The 17,821-nt window shown below is 34.5% G+C and overlaps 1 protein-coding gene across 1 annotated transcript in view; it reads left to right on the forward strand.

The window, feature by feature from the left end:
- Positions 1 to 16,508, forward strand: part of AHI1 (Abelson helper integration site 1) — a 126,728-nt gene extending 110,220 nt beyond the window's left edge. The window contains exon 21 of the mRNA XM_023513539.1: positions 16,375 to 16,508. Coding sequence (XP_023369307.1) covers positions 16,375 to 16,472 — 98 coding nt within the window. The 3' untranslated portion in view covers positions 16,473 to 16,508. The remainder of the gene's footprint in view (positions 1 to 16,374) is intronic.
- The last annotated feature ends 1,313 nt before the right edge of the window (positions 16,509 to 17,821 follow it).

Raw genomic sequence — 17,821 nt, forward strand, 5'->3', positions numbered from 1 at the left:
ATAGCAAACTTTAGGATGATAAAGAAAGAATACAGTCTCAAAAAAAAAAAAAAAAAAAAAAAGCTCACTTTCGTCAATTCTTTGTGCTTACACTTTGTGACCTATCAGCAGCATTTGACATATTCAGTCACTTCTTTTACTGGTTTCTAGGACACTACAGTCTCTTGGTGTGCCCCCTATTTCATTAGCTACCCCCCCATTCTCCTTTGCTGATTCTTCCTCTTTTATTCAATGTCTTACTAGATTGTTTTGCTGCAATTTGACCTTCCTTTATTCCCTGTATTTACTCACTTTCTTAGTGATCTCATGACTTTAAGTAAAACCCATATGCCAGTAATTCTCAAATGTTTATCATATGCCAGTAATTCTCAAATGTTTATGTTCAGCATAGACCTCTTTTCTGAACAATAGATGTACATAGTCTATTACAATAGCCTCTTGCCTCTTTCAGCTATTGAGTACTTGATATTTGGCTAATATAACTTAAGAACTAAACTTTTAATTTTATTTAATTAATTAAATTGTATAAACCACATGTGGCTAGTAGGTACCCTATGGGCTAGTGCAGATCTATAAAATCCACTTCTTTGGAAATCTTCATTATCTGATCCTAGACAAATCTGGTGTTATAATAAAAAGAATAGATTACTGGGCTTGGCACCCGTAGCACAGTGGTTACGGCATCAGCCACATAAACCGAGGGTGGTAGGTTTGAACCTGCCCCAAGCCAGTGAAACAACAATCACAACTGCAACAAAAAATAGCTGGGTGTTGTGGCGGGCACCTGTAGTGCCAGCTACTTGGGAGGCTGAGGCAAGAGGATCACTGAAGCCCAAGAGTTTGAGTTTGCTGTGAGCTGTCATACCAGGGAACTCTTAAAAAAAATAAGATTATTGGTTTTTTCTTTTTTAAATGAATACTGATAATACTTTTAATAATAAAATTTCCCTGAATATGATATTGAAGACTTTATTTTTTACTTACAATGATTTTGAAGATGTTATTAATAAACAATGTTGATTGCTTTGAATAGGGCCTCTAAAAGTTTCTGATTATCTTATTTAAATCACTATATTAGAATCTGGTAGCACTTAGCCAAGAGGTCAGAGAAACTTGAATTTAAATCCAGATTCTGTTACTTATACTATGACTTTGAGCAAGTTATTATTTCATCTTAATGACTTGTCACTTGACAATAGAGGATAGGAAAGTGTTCACTAAAGGTGAAAGTTTTTCAACATCAAGATTTGTTTGGCTTATGCAGGCAATAGGAGTTATAGATTATATCTTTTGACTATAGTCAGAATTACTTTTATCATTGAACCTTTTTACTTTAAATTTATCTAACTTCCCACTAAACTTTAGAAAGCAAAAGCACTATGTTCTTAGAATTAGACTTAGTGAATATCTCTTGTTAAAGTCCATATTCCTCTAGAGTATGTGTGTATGTATAATTTAAAATTCAACTTTTAGGCATACAAATTAAAACATTTAGGCATAAAACATTAAAACTTTAGGCATACAAATTAAAACATTTCCATGACAAAAGTGGTTTTTACTATATAGTTCTAAAGTAGAAGTCTTTAATGTTTTCAACTACTTTATCAAAACATGATTTATACTGTGGTGAAAGTAGTTACTGTTTTATAACTTACTGCTATGCCTCTGGGGTAAATGAAACCATCAATGATCAATTTACTCTAAGGTGAAGATTGAAGGAAAAATTACAACAGCCTCTTATGGCTGCAGTAGGCAAGGTGAGAGGGATAAGTATAAAATGGCTAAATTATTTTGACTAGACATAACTTTATTGTTTGTATAGTTTGAGAATATGACTACATTAATATAATTTACATAAACTGTAAAATGCATTTTACATTTTTTATAATCTGGAACTGAAATTGAGTTTTTCAATTTTTATGTTAGGCATACAAAATAGTATTATAGTGTTTATTTCTGAATGTGTAGATTTTAAAGTAGATGTCTCTGTAGCTTTTTTTCTGATAATACACTAAATATATCCCTTTAAAGAAAATGAGTATTCCATAATTTTAAGCTATTCTTCGATTGTTAGATTTTTATTTTTAGTTTTTCAGTATTATGAATAGTGAGTGAATATACATAAAATGTTGACTGTTTCTGATAATGAAAACTATTATAATTCAAGTTTAAAATGAAAAGTTGATTTTCTTATATTAATTGTATATACTTATTTTCACATATTTCATCTAAGTGTCTAGTTGAGCTATTACATTCTGTGATTCTGTGAAAAGTAATCAATTTTTTGAAGTAACCATCGCTTTTTATGTTACCAATCTTGCTCAGAGTAGGTACAGCCTAGAATCAAGCAAAGCCCTAGAAGAGAAAAAATGAAATACCATCTACAGCATAAAAGGACAATTTTGTGTCTTTTGTAAACTTCTGTATCTCAAAGTAACTTGTTTAAAAATAAAAACTGTGACAATAAATATTTTAAACATTTTAGTTTGTGTCTGCTGAACACTCTGGAAATTCAGAAAAAGAGGACTATCTAATTTAAGTCCTTGTGTATTCTCATTTAGTTAGTTTGCAATCTGCTAAAACTATAAACAGAATAATCTCAAGGTTTCCCTTGGAGAAGTGAGTGCTTCTTTTGCATTTTGTGGTTTAGTCAGTTTGGTCTGCATAGTAACTAGTGTATGATACCATAAAATTTACTGGCAATGTTTTCTGAAAATGAATATCCATCACTTATTGAAAATGCCAACTAACAATGGAAATTAGGTTTAGGACCTTCTGGTAATGATAAAGACTTCAAGGTAATGTTGATTTGTATTTTTTAGAATTTTAAATGCATGTTTTCAAGACGCTTTCTTCCTTGAATGAAAAGTAAATGAAAATGTAAGAGTCACTCTTTGTGTTGTTCTTAGTCAGCAACTTGCCTATAAGTCTGAGAGCAAAGTCCGATGAGAAATATAGAAACTGACAAATGACTAAATGGAGTGACTGGTCATTTTTTAAAAATAATTGAAGAAGTTTTTGCATTATAAATGATTAATAAGAAAAAATCAGAACATTGTTCTATTTCACACAATTTACTTTTTTTTCAACTTGCTCTTCTGAAAAATATTCAATTATAATTTCATAAGAAGGAAACATTGAGAATGTTTTTTTGACTAGTTTCCACTTTTTTTTTTAGTAGAAGCAGAAATACTATATTTTAATAGAAATACTCCAAAGAAAGTTGTTATTCAGTTTTAAAAATAGAAACCTTTTCATGTTTTCAAAAATTAATTCATAGAGTTCATCAATGAATGTTTATGAAGAGCCTACTGTGTGACAGGGACTCTGCCAAGCACTGGGAGAAAAGGCGGATAAAAGCTCTCAGATTTCTCCAACTCTAGTTATGGGAGCTACCAGGCCAAAAAAAAAAAAAATAGTTAATAATATAAAGGTAGAGAGTTCAATAGGAGATAGACATAAAACACTGTGGGAACACAGAGAAAGGCATAAATCTGATTAAACAGATTATCCTTATAAAGTGCGCTTAGTTTCATGGCCCTGTTAAGAATTCTAAATGGCATTATGCAATATAGAACAATATAGGAGTTTTAGGAATTTTCCAAATTTTATAAGACTAATGTGACACAAGTCTTATAACTATGCAGCTTTCTTCAAATAGCCTCCTCTGATTATTCTGGTATTCTAAAAGTAAGTGAATAGGAGGTGACGGGTTCAAACCCAAAAACTGCAAAATAAATAAAAGTAAGTAAATAAATACTTATAAAAGACTCCAGTTCATTTCATAATGTCTGTGCTCAGGTATGTAGATACATTTGCATGTATGTGGGTTTTGTACATATTTACCTTTTTTTATTTATTAAGGAATCAAGCCATTTACATCTCATTGTTATTAAATCTGAGAAAAGTAGAAAGTGAACAGGTTTTTATTTTGGCCAACTCAGAATCAGCAAAACTTGTGATTGAGGGGGTGGTTACTTGTTCTCTCTCTTTCTTTTTTCTTTGGTAGTGATATTGTGAAACTTGATACTTAATGTCATCTCATTCTTTTTAATCTATATTTTAAAATGAAGATTTAACAAAGAGTTGAAGTAAAACACTATAAAAACTGATGTTGGCTAGGCACAGTGGTTCACATCTGTACTCTTTGGAAGGCTGAGGCAGGATTGGTTGAGGCCAGGAATTCAAGACAAGCCTGGGCAACACAGCAAGACCTCATCTCTACAAAAAATAGAAAATTTAGTTGATAGTCCCAGCTTCTCAAGAAGCTGAGACAGGAGGGTTCCTTGAGCCCAGGTGTTTATGGTTATAGTGCACTATGTCATGTCCCTACACTCCAGTCTGGGCAAAATAAAACAAACAATAAAATAAAATAAAATAATAAAATAAAAACCAAAAAAACTAATTTTTTAAAGGCAGTTATAAATGCATAATATAGGCAAATTAATGTACTTCATACTCACTGAACTTTTATAAAGAGAAGAATTAATAGCATAATTAGGATTCTTTTTAAATGTCTCCCCCTTTGTTTACTTTCCCACATTCTCAATACCATATCGGTACATATAATAGACAAAGTAATGTTTTTCATCACTAAATCCTTTCTTGTTTTAACTTTGTCCTTTTATTGGTTTTTGGTTTCATTTTACTTATAAAGGATAGTTCATGCCTTCACATGCAGGTGCTGCGAATGCAAGATTATTCATATATTCTGTAAATACCCAATGGGTAGTTTGTCACTGGCACAGTTAGGTCTTCTGAATGTATCTGTGAGCAAAATTGGTAAAAATCCATATCCTGTGTAGCTTACCATCTAATGGAAAAAGACAGTAAGCAGATATAATGCTGTTGTCCCTTGGTATCCATGGGGGATTGGTTTCAGAACACCCTCATTCCCACAGATTTCAAAACCCGTGATGCCCAAGTCCCTGATAGCAGATGGCATAGTATTTGCATATAACCTCTGTACATCCTCTATACTTTAAATCATTTCTAGATTACTTATAATACATAGGGCAATGTAATGGTATGTGCATAGTTATTACATTGTATTGTTTAGGGAATGATGACTCAAAAAACTCTACACATGTTTAGTACAGACACTTTTTTTCTAATGTTTTCAATTCATGGTTGATTGAATCCATGGATGCAGAATGCATGGTTACAGAGTGCCAACTATAAATAAAAATAGAATGAATAACAAAAGCAGGAAAGGGAGTCATGTGAGTGGGGTTAGCTTGCAGCTTAAATAGGGTGGTCCAAGAAAACTTCACAAAGAAGCTGATAATTAAGCAAAACTAAAGAAGAAAGCAAGCTGTGCTGTCTGGGTGAATAGTATCCCTAACCAAGATCCTGATACAGGAATGTACTTGGTGTGTACTTTGAACAGCAAAGAGGTCAGTACGGCTGGATTGGAGAGAACAAAGGGGAGAGTAGAGGACAAGTTAAACCACAGAGGTAACTGGGGCCAGATTATACAGAGCCTTGTAGGAATGAAGAGCAAAACTCAGCCCCATCCCCTGCACTGCCAGTGTTCACTGGGGACATATTTTTAAAAGGGAAAGTGGATGACATTGTATGGTTTGCTATAAGAGAAATGAACAAAGTATACTGGAGAGGAGAGAATAAGGTCTCTTAGAGAAGGCAGTATTAAATTGTTTTAAGACAAGAGAGAAGACTAACAATCAGAGAGGTGTTAGGATATTCTAGCTAAGAAGGCCAATTCAAAGATGATTTTAATAATTGAGGTGGGAGAGAGACGTAAGAAAGTAGAGATGTTAAATTATTGACATGGAGATTTGAAATGTGAGTGGTAAGAGAAGAATTTGAAGTGGACTGAGGCTTTTAATTTAATGAGTAGATGGTGATCCATAAATGAAAAGAGGAAAACACAAGAATATAGGAAGAAAGATAATGTATTATACTTTGAATATATTGATTTGAATAATGTATTATATTTTGAATATATTGAATTTTAAATGCCTAGAAGACATCTGGAACAAAATATTTAATGGCTTGCTTATGCATTTGAACCTCCTTTATTAAATATCCTACTGTGAGTCACGACTTGTGCTGCAAACTGTACTCTATAGCTTGGATTATAGGCTTGCAGCATGAGAATAGATTAAAGAATCATTGGCATATGTGTGGTATTTGAATCCACAGGAGTTAATGAGATAAGCTGGAAGACGAATTGAATAAAAAGAAACCAAAACACCAAGAACTGTTATGGATGACTATGAGGTAGATAGCTTGGATGTTTGACAGTAAGGGGGAAAATCGAGGAAACAGGACAATGCAGGAAGCTTCTTGGTGTTGCATGTCATTTTAAAAAAGTCTTTAATAATGCTTTTTAATTTTTGTTTGTTTTTTAAAAAATTTCTTCACTGCAATGACAAATATGAATAAAAAAGAAATATATAAATTATAATATATTCCTCGTATCTTTTTTTACTTATGATTTTCAAGGTACTCTAACATTCTTATTATAACAACTAATATTAGTGTTAAAGACATATTAAATTATGTTTTAAGGATTGAACACACAGATTTGAAGTTTAATGGCCTTGCCAACACAATAATTACGTGGCAGCCTTTGTACAAACATACATAACTATCCTCACATTGGATTTATAGAGCATGTCACAAAGGATGTGGTTTGAACAGACTTCAATCTCCTGTTAGGGCTTTGTGCAGGAGAAAAACTATGTGCAGTACTTGGTAGTTTTAAGTAGGAATGAATACAGTCGGTATTTGATTATTTGTTAGCACAATTAAATTATTTGGGCATTAGTTGAAAAGTCAGTTATAGATCTGCTGTGAATTTAATTTTTGACTAGTATTTGGAAATAAATAGCACAAATCATTAAAGACTAACATATCCCAGGAGATCTTCCTAGAAGGCATGAGTTGCAAATAATTTGTCCAAGGTCATACATGTCTAACAGTTAACAGAGCCAGTGTTGGCAACGCATACAGAGTGGCTCCAGAGTCAGGATATATTAGACAAATAAATTATCTTTTGAAATGTACTTTTTTGTAATTGTAAAAGAACAAAAACTAATACTGAAGAATTATATATAACTCATACCTCTGATTTGATACACTATTTTGCCTGAAAAGGATTACTTTTTAATAAACACAGTAAATTTGTTAAGTAGACCAATCAACGTATAAAATATAAATATGATAAAATAAATTTATCATGTTTATTAATTCATGCATTAATTTTTGAACTTTTTTTTTTGAGAGAGTCTCACTTTGTTGCCCTTATGGTATGACGTCACAGCTCACTGCAACTTCAAACTCCTGGGCTCAAGCAATTCTCTTGACTCAGCCTCCCAAGTAGCCGGGATTACAGGTGCCCACCAGAACACCCAGCTGTTTTTAGAGATGGGGTCTTGCTCTTGCTCAATCTAGACCAAAACCTGTGAGCTCAGGCAGCCCACCCACCTAGGCCTCCCAGAGTGCTAGGATTACAGGCATGAGCCACTGGGCCTGAACTTAATTTTCAAAAGGTTGTCTGATAAATCCAAATTTGAGAAAGGAGTCCTTTGTTTTCTAATTATTTTTAAATAATGATAAGAAATTTTTTCAATAAGACTTAAAACCAGTTTACTGTGCTTATGTGGAAGATTTTACGGTGTTCAAAACCCCTGAAGATTTGCTTGCCTACTATATGATTATTAAATGTCTATTTGGGGCCGTTGATGTTTTCCCCAACTTCATTCAAATGTTTTAAAACCACAAAAAAAATTTAAAAGGTAAAATGTAACCTCTAAATTCACATTTGCTTCTTCTAAAAACTTCATCTTACATCTGTGAAAATATTTTTTCCCATGTAACCACAGTACCATTATCATACCTAAGAAAAATAACAAAGACTCTAATCTAGTAAAGAGTTCATATTCAGAATACCCTAATTGTGTCCAAAGTGTCGTAAGCACATTTTTGTTCTCTTGCTTATTTTATCCAGCATCCAGGCCAGATTCACTCTTACATTGATTTTTAGAACATTTTAGTTTCATTTTATTTTAATTAATCCAGAATCTTTTGGTTTTCATGGATTGACTTTTTTAAAAGTCAAAATGGGCAATTTGTCTCATAAAATGTCCTACATTTTGGAATTGCCTATTTCATTATGATAATATTCAGGCAAAACTTTTTTGGCAAAAATTCTATAGGTGATACGTACTTTTTTGTATCATACCACATAGCATATAATGTCAGGTTGTCCCACTGTTGGTGTAACTAAGTTTACAATTTATAATCCTTAATCAGGGTGGTAAACACCAGTTCTTCCCATTATAAAAATAAAATTTTCTCTTTGTAATTATTGAGTAATCTGTGACATGATACTTGAGACCACATGAATGTCTTTTTCTCCAACTAATGTCTTTTCTCCAACTAATGTCTTTTTCTCCAATTTATAATCCTTAATCAGGGTGGTAAACACCAGTTCTTCCCATTATAAAAATAAAATTTTCTCTTTGTAATTATTGAGTAATCTGTGACATGATACTTGAGACCACATGAATGTCTTTTTCTCCAACTAATGTCTTTTTCTCCAATTAATGAGCCTTAGGGTGAGCTTAGAGTGACTGCTCAGAGGTTTTATCATTCACAGATGATCCTTGTGTGAACTGACTGTCATAGTGGGGATGGGTTACAAAATGGTGTTTCCTATGCTGTTGTCACTTCTACATGTATTGGCTGGTGTTCTTAAGTCAAATAGTGTTTTCCTTTTTCCTTTTCATTTCTCTTTCTGTTTGAGTACTATGGATTTTTTTTTACTTCCTTGCTATCATTTTCTACCTGTGGCTCAAATTGTCTCCTAATGTGGCAGAGGAGAGCCCATTCATGTCGGTTCTTATGTCCAGTAAGCCTTTGAGCCCTTACTTGCTTATGAGTCCTAGACTCATCTCGTATGTTCCCCACTCCAGAGCTGAAATCAGTCATTTCTCCAAGGAGCTCTGGTGCTGTTAATGGATATCGCAACCTAGAAACTAAAATCTGGGACTAAGTACACTCATTGCTACTGGGGAGAATCATTGCTTCTAGGCCCGTTCAGTGAACTTATGTAGGAAATGAAGTTTTTAAAAATCAATGAGTTTTTATTGATATTTTCAATTCTAGTATAACTATAACATTACTTTCATTGTCTATTTGTATGTTTTTGCGTTAGGCAATAGGGAGACTTATCACTTACCAATAATAAAAGTTACAAATATTTTCTCCCTGGGGTGGCGCCCATGGCTCAGTGAGTAGGGCGCTGGCCCCATATACCGAGGGTGGTGGGTTCAAACCCAGCCCCAGCCAAACTGCAACAAAAAAAAATAGCCAGGCATTGTGGCGGGTGCCTGTAGTCTCAGCTACTTGGGAGGCTGAGGCAAGAGAGTTGCCTACGCCCAGGAGTTGGAGGTTGCTGTGAGCTGTGTGACACCATGGCACTCTACTGAGGGCAATAAAGTGAGACTCTGTCTTTACAAAAAAACAAAACAAAAACAAATATTTTCTCCCTTTTTGTCATTTGGCTTTTGACTTTGCAGTGCATATGTTATGTTGTAAGGTATAGATACGGTTTCTTTTTCAAAATGTCTATCCAGTTTTCCCAATGCCATATATTTTTAAATAATTCTTCCCTTTTTTACCAATATGTACTTGGATTGTTTTCCAAACACTTTAATCTATTCCATTGGTCTGTATGTCTGGTCATGTGTCAATAATCCATTGTTTTAATTACAGAGGCTTTTTATGTTATGTATTACTATTTAGTCATGTTTATTTCCAGTAGTTGTTCTTTTCTTCCTTAGGAATATTTTAGCTAATTTTACATGTTCAAAAGGATGCAAAAAAAGTATATATGCATTGTAAGAAGGAAGAAAATGTATGAAAATTATAATACTCAATATCTAACAATAACAAAAGATGAATACAAGTCACATTGAGTACCTCTTATAATTACAGAAGTCATATATGACTGGAGTATTACAAACTTAATACAGTTTCCTTTCTTAAAATGTGTATACATTTTTTTAGCATCCTCTTTATATCTATTTTTATTTATAGAATCAATTTGTCATGTGCTATGGAAAAGCTTTCCCCTTAAATTGGAATCACAGTAAGAGACATAGTATATTATCTTGTGGAGAATTGACATTTATATAATGTTTGATTGTCTTGTCACAGAACAAGGGATGTCATTCAATTTGTGCAGGTCAGGACTATAGATGCTCTTCAGTTTACATTGGGATTATACCCCAACAAACCCATTATCAAAAGGCACTTGATATACCTGGCCTACCAAACATCATAGCTTAGCCTAATCTACCTTAAAGATGCTCAGAACACTTATCTATGTTAGCCCACAGGTGGACCAAATCATGTAGCACAAACTCTGTTTTATTATAAAGTGTAGACTGTAATTTCTTATATACTATATGGAAAGTGAAAATCAAAGTGGTTGTATGGGTGCTTAAAGTATGGTTTCTACCAAATACATGTTGTTTTGAAATCATCATGAGGTCATAAAATCAAGTCAAACCATCATAAATTGAGGACCTCCTATTCTTTTGTATCTTCCAGTTCATCTTAAGGTGTTCTTCATACTGTATATTTCTTGTAGTTACTCACATATTTTTATATTGTGATTATAAATGAGGTATTCTCTTCTATTATGTCTTCTCATTTCTTTGAGTATTAATTTTTATATCATGCTCACTTTCTGCTTTATTAGTTATATATATTTTGTTTTTAAGTGAGGCAGGGTCTCAGTCTGCTGGTTGGGACAGAGTGTAACAGAGTTGGGTCTGTCAGTTGGGCCGTCATCATAGGTCACCATAGTCTCAAACTCCTAGACTAAAGCAATTTTCCTATCTCAGCCTCCTGAGTAGCAGCAGCTTGGACTCACCTAGCTAATTTTTCTATTTTTTGTAGAGACAAGGGCTTGTTGTATTTATCAGGCTGGTCTTGGACTCCTAACTACAAGTGATCCTCCTGCCTTATCCTCCAAAGTGGTAGGATTATGGGCATAAGCCATGATGCCTACTATGTGAATTTTAGTATTGATTCTTTTGAGCTTTCAAGGTATAAAGTTTTATTATCTGAAAAAAGTAGTTTTACTTCCTTTCTCATTTTTAAGAAGGGCTTGCAGTCTCAGCACAGACAACTTTACACTAAACTAGTAGAAAAGAACCTTCCCTTCTGTAACCATATTCTTCTGGAATATAATAAATTTTATTTCATTTTTTCGTAGCCACAAATAGTGAAAGCATAATTCTTTCTCTGTTCTGTACAGAGAGATACATGGGGATTTCCAAATCTGACAGAGGATGCATAGGTATAGTGTTGCCTGAAACAAATAACTCCTAAGAAGATAAACCTTCTCCTTCGCGTAGCACAGTGCCTTGGCTTGGTGTGTGGCCTGTAATCATTTGGTATTAATACATGAGATTACTGGATGTATGCTCTGTCTTTACAGTTGACTCCATATTCCTGCCTATTTTTACTTTGCAATACGTCTGTTTGTCCTTGTCTTATCTTTCTTTGATCTGGTCCTGAGATGAAGGTTGTTTCATGAAAAGTAAAAAATATATAATTCTGCACTTCAGATTAGTCAGGTACAGTGAGGTAAAACATCATGATCTGATTTTCTACAAAATAAAATAATAAGAGTGTCTCCTAAGACATAAAATTTCCTCCATTATCTTCTCTAGACTGTGTCACTATCTGCAACCTTAAGAAAAATTTTAAGTACAATCATGTGTTGCTTAATGATGGGAGTATATTGGGATATACATCCTTAGGTTATCTGTCATTGTGCGTACATCATAGAGTGTATTTACACAAACCTAGGTGGTAATTGCCTACTACACACCTGGGCTACATAATATGGCCAGTTGCTCCTAGGCTAGGAACCTTTATAGCAGTGGTTCTCAACCTTTCTAGTGCCGCGGCCCTTTAATACAGTTCCTGTGGGTCGTGACAGCATTTTACTGTACTGAATGCTGTAAGCCATTATAGCACATTGGTATGTACTTATATATCTAACCATAGAAATGGTACAATAAAAATATGATATTATAATCTTACAACACCACTATCTTACGTGCAGTGAGTTGTTGACAGAGATGTCATTATGTGGCACATGACTATAACACATTCCAGTTTTGCATCAGGAACATTACCAAAGGAATAGTAACTTGACATTTTTGAAAATAATCCCAGAACATTAACTGATGCATTCTGATGATTAATAACACAGCAGCATTGTAGTGTATGAACCCAGTGGACATGACAGGAGAATACATTCATTGAGTTAATGTTGGACTCAACTCTGGAGGACTTTCTGTGTTTCAGGCATTTGGATTAGGCACTGTGGATGTGAAGATGAGTAAAATCAGGCCCCAACCACAGGATCTAAACAAACACATAAACGGGTCTGTGGGGTTTGTGGCTTCGATGTGTAGGTTTCTTTCCAGGTGCCACTGCTCACTGGTTGGGAATGTTTTCTACCTTCTGATTTCCTTCCTTGAAAATGGGGTTATCTTTGTTGTTTGTTAACTATCTACCTTAAAATTCTTAATAGTTGGTTTTGTCAGTTGTTTTCATTTAAGAGACCCTCTAATTTTTCCACTGGCATCAGTGCCCCTGCTAGTTCTGGTTTATTTGATCTCCTTCAGATTGCTGAAGCTCTTTAAGAAAGTTTTAAAGTTTAGTTTTCTTTGCCTATTCCTGGCAAAAAACCTGTCCAACTGATACCCCAGTGCTGGGCTAATGGAGTAAGCTTCTTTTCTCAAGTCTCATCAGTTGCAAGTTACAGCCATTTCTCAATGTGTGGGCCTGGAAATCAATTTTTCTAGGAGTACAAGCCCCATTTAGGGCCGTTAGGTCTGTAGGACATCAAATTGAGAGATCTAGTCAGTTTCCAGGGGAATTTAGAGTTTCCATTGCCCAAGAGCCCTCAGTGAACTATGAAAACTTGTTTTTCTACCCACATATTTGGAAGAGGCCTGCTTACCCTGCATAGGTTCTTGCTTAACACTAAGTAGAACAGAGCATTCCGACCCCTACCCTCTGTCTTGGCATACAGGCACTGAAATCCTGGAAGAACTTTATTCTCTGATGAAATCTCCAGGGTTTGCCAGCCTCTTCCCATAGTCGTCATAGATCTCTAAAAAGAAACTAAAACGCATGATTTCATATTTTAAAATCATTAGAGTTAAAACGAAGATGTTTATCTAGAAGATGAATTAGAAGGATTATCACAGATATAAAATCATGATGGTAAAGATAATTGAGCTAAAAAATTAAATAATATAGGATAAAATATCCCTAAGCAGAAGAGTAAGACTCTGTAGGTTAAAGAGTTTTTATCAAGTCCCAGGAAAGATGGATAATAAGGAAGATACTGTGGGGCATACCCTGATCAAATTCCTGATTTTCTAGGTAAAGGCAAAATATCATAAGTTTCTGTGTGGAGGGAACAGGTTCTTTGCATAGGAAAGAAAATCAGAGAAGCATTGGATGTCTCATTTAAAAATCAGAAGCTGGCTGGTAGTATAATATCATATATAGACTTCCAGGATAAAGGATTTCTTATGCAAAATCCATTATTCAGGCAAAGTATCGTACATCTATCAGCAAAGGAAGGTATATTTGTATGTACGAGGATTTAGAGTACAGGCAGTCCCCAAGTAAGTGCTATCACGGTAAGTGCCCAAGTTACAAACATCCAACTGACATATTGATACTGGAATTTCATCTTCAGTAGGTCCTTGGTCTCGGTGATTCAAAGAATTAGTCCACAGTCCACAGATCATTGATAAAACAGGATTTATCTATAAAAAAGAATACAGAAACACCAGAGCTCCTGGCAGAGAGAAACAAACCAAGTTGGGAAAAAAAGCTCTCTCTATCTCTATCTCCCTGGACTCATTTTCCAGGGGTATATATGGTCACATAGGGTCCTCTGTAGTTACATTTAGAGTGACTTGGTAGTTACATGTAGCATGCATGGGTCTATTGGGACTCAGTACCAAATGAATGGCTACAATCCCTTTTATTCCCAGGCCTAAGAAACTTACATGAAATTGACCAGGCCTAGGAAATTGGGGGCGGGGGGGTTCCCTGTTCAGCCCCAAGTGCAAGGGGAGGGAAACCTAAGGTGCTGGTGTATCTTCAGCAGTTGCCTGACCCTTCCAGCTACTGGAGCCTCCTGCAGTGCCCCCTGTATACCCTCCAGCCCTGCGGTTCCTCTGCCCACTGCCACCACACCAACACCACCAAGGCGGAGGCCGCAGGTCCGCCCCTCAGTTCCCCCAGCTGACTGAGGCGCCACCTGTCCTGTATCATTGTAACTCACACTTATGAATGGAGACTATTACAGGTAACAGGTAAATGCACCTGTTCCAACTTATATACAAATTCAGCTAAGAACAAACCTACAGAACATATCTCATTCATAACCCAGGGACTGCGTGTACTCTAACCAAATGACAACTGAATAAGAGCAGAAATCTCAAGACAGGGGAAAACCTTAGTTTTCTCTGTTAGGCATAAAGAAAAATATCATTTCTTTTTGTTCCAGTGTTTCTTTTTGTTTTTTAAATTCATATTTAGCACTTATACAAATGCTCATACACTTTCATCTATTTAAACTTTACTATATAAACTTAGAAGAATAAAGAAATAAAAGCCTTCTAAAAGCTTAATCTTAATGATGAGGTATTGGTAAATATAGTATCTTCATTAGAGGGAGGTTTGAACATTTTATTTGTATCTTATTACTGTCAGAATCCAGAAGGTAACCTACAGCAGAATTGAAACATCGGTAATACAGTAATTAAAACCAGAAATTTAGGATTAACAGGTGGAGGAAAAAAATACACATACACTGAAATTGATCAAAAACAAGAAAAGAAAAAAATAAAAAAAACAATATAACTAAGTGGAAGTAGAGTTTTACGTCCAGTCAGTATGAGGGAAGATGTTTTCTATTTCAGTCTCTACTGATTATATGTCTAGCAGTGCTAACCTATAGTCAGAAATTCTCAGCACATGAATAAGCAGAAGTTATATATGATTTTAATTATGTTTCATGATGCTTTGTCCATTTTGAACATATTCTTGCAAAGTGATAAAAAGTGATTGTTTTGTGTTGCTCTCACTTTCAGAAAAATGAGTTAAAAGCTTTCGAAAAAGAAGAACTAACACTTTGGCTTGGGTGCCTGTGGCTCAAGTGAGCTGGAGGGTTCGAATCCAGCTCAGGCCCGCCAAACAACAGTGATGGCTGCAACCAAAAAATAGCTGGGCATTGTGGTTGGCACCTGTAGTCCCAGCTACTTGGGAGGCGGAGGCAGGCAACTCGCTTGAGCCTAGAAGTTGGAGATTACTGTGAGCTGTGATGCCACAGCACTCTACCCAGGGTGACAGCTTGAGGCTTTGTCTCAAAAAAAAAAAAAAAGAACTAACACTTTGATTCAACTAGGAATTTTGCAAATTGCTATTAATAGACATTGTAGTTCTCACTTCTAACTAGACCTACAGCCTTTAGCATTATATGAACAAACTATTCTAACATCCTAATTCACATGTTAGTTTGCTGGTGAACAGAGATTGGAAAATAAATGAGACTCACACCTGTTATCATTTAGTGGTAGGCATTGAGCCAGTATCTTTATAGATGAGATGAAGTATGTTATGTCCTGAACAGTTTACAATGTCCTCTTTCAGAAATTCAGTAGAGGACATGGTAAGCTGTTAAGAAAGAAATGCAGTAGAGGACATTGGCAACAGAAAGATAAATCCATACCTGACGAAAGAATTTTCCCAAGATTACCTGTCATTTTAAAGGAAGGAACCAGGGGGCTTTTTTGCTTCAGATACTCCATGGTAATTGAATAAATAGCAAAGTATGTCATAGTAGGAAGGCAGATGATCAAAGAGAAATTCAAATAGATTTATTTATTCTTTTGAGAAAATAGGGTAGCAATACTTTCTTTTATAGCTTTTGTGAAATTTCTTTATAAAAACTTCATAACCTTGAGTCAGAAATAAAACTTTCGTAGAAGAAATGCAGCAGAGCCCAGATAATGGTTTAATTTTGGAGCTAAAAGCAAGATATGGGCACACCTTGTGCTATTGCCACTTGAATGGGAAAATTAGCTTAGCTAACCTTGAGTCAAGTGTCTTAGCAGCTAAACTCACCAACGGTTTCTGACCAAAGAATTCATGATACGACTTTAAAGGAAATTGCCATCTGAATAAGGCTTTTTTCTCATCAGGTGTATGAATCATGTCTTACTGACAAAAGTGTTTTCAAAATAAAATGGATAGGCATAATAATCAAATATTCACAATCGTTTCTTTCCACAGGAATTACTGGCATAGAAAGAAAGCCTTGTAACCATCAAGTAGATACAGCACCAATGGTAAGGCAGTCTATTTCTGTATTGTTAAAACTGATCAAATAAAACTCTAAGATGATACTGGTTACAGTTACACAAAACGCCATTGTAGAAAACTCTTATAACCTCCCTTTGCCAGAAGTTATATCTCTGCAAGAAAATTAACTTCACATTTCTAATCAGTGAATAAAACTTACTAGTATTTGCCAAGATATATGAAAATAAGATACTGTGGCATTTTATAGGTACTTGTTTATATGAATGGCTTTTAACTTTAAAATGATTAATAGTTCTGATAAAGTAATGTAAGATTTTATGCAAATTTATTTATTTTATTTATTTATTTATTTAAGACAGAGTCTCACTCTGTGCCCCTGGGGAGAGAGTCATGGTGTCATCATAGCTCATAACAACCTCAAACTCTTGGGTTCAAGAGATTCTCTTGGCTCAGCTTCCTGAGTAGTTGGGACTACAGGCACCCACCATAACCCCCAGCTAATTTATTTTCTATTTTTAATAGAGACGAGGTCTCATTCTTGCTCAGGCTGGCCTCAAACTCCTGAGTTCAAACAATCCATCTGCCTTGGCCTCTCAGAGTATGCAAATTGATTTATCCCTGTTTAAAAATGAACTTTGTTTTGTGTACTAGTGTCATTATTTAGAGTGAATGTTTTGAAATAGAGAAGGCCAGTATGCTTCATTTCTTAAAGGTTGCTTTGCTTTTATCCTTCTTCTATTATTGTCAGACAATCAAAGGCATTTAACATGGTATCTAGGTACTATGTTAAAAAATATTATAGAAGATAATGTAAAAGAGAATTATATTTCCCTTTTAGTTTCTGAATATAACATTTGTATGAAATATGTATCAGTTGCTAATCTTTCATCACAGTTGAAAAATTCATAGGATGATTTACACTATATATTCTATAAAGAGTAGTCATAACACTGTAAAATGTATTCTTTAATATTTGAAAATTGAAGATTAGCAATTAAGAAAAGTTTATTATTCTAATATATTTAAATAATATATTCAGTCATTGGATTATTTTACATACTTTTGAAATGTGTCTTATTCCTAAAGGCTTTCCTGTAGCACCTGTGTTTACATTTCTATTTTGTTTATACATTTTAGAAATCAAAAAAGTATAACCCTCTAGGGTGATTGTAGGTTCCCATGCTTATTAAATAGTGAAGTAATAGAAGCTAATCCACATGAAATCATGAGAAATAATGGTATTAATATTAGTGCCCTAATGATCTCGAAATGAATCTTGGAGTTAGAAACTAAATCTAATGCATAATAATTTAAGTACTGCTGGTCTTTTGATTATGCTATAAACTGATACCTCCTAACATATTAACACAATCATTACGTTTTAGTATATTTGGTTTATATGTGTATTCCTATAGTT

Source organism: Otolemur garnettii, unplaced genomic scaffold (genome assembly GCF_000181295.1).
Source record: "Otolemur garnettii isolate 467f Iridium unplaced genomic scaffold, OtoGar3 scaffold00042, whole genome shotgun sequence".
Lineage (NCBI taxonomy): Eukaryota > Metazoa > Chordata > Mammalia > Primates > Galagidae > Otolemur > Otolemur garnettii.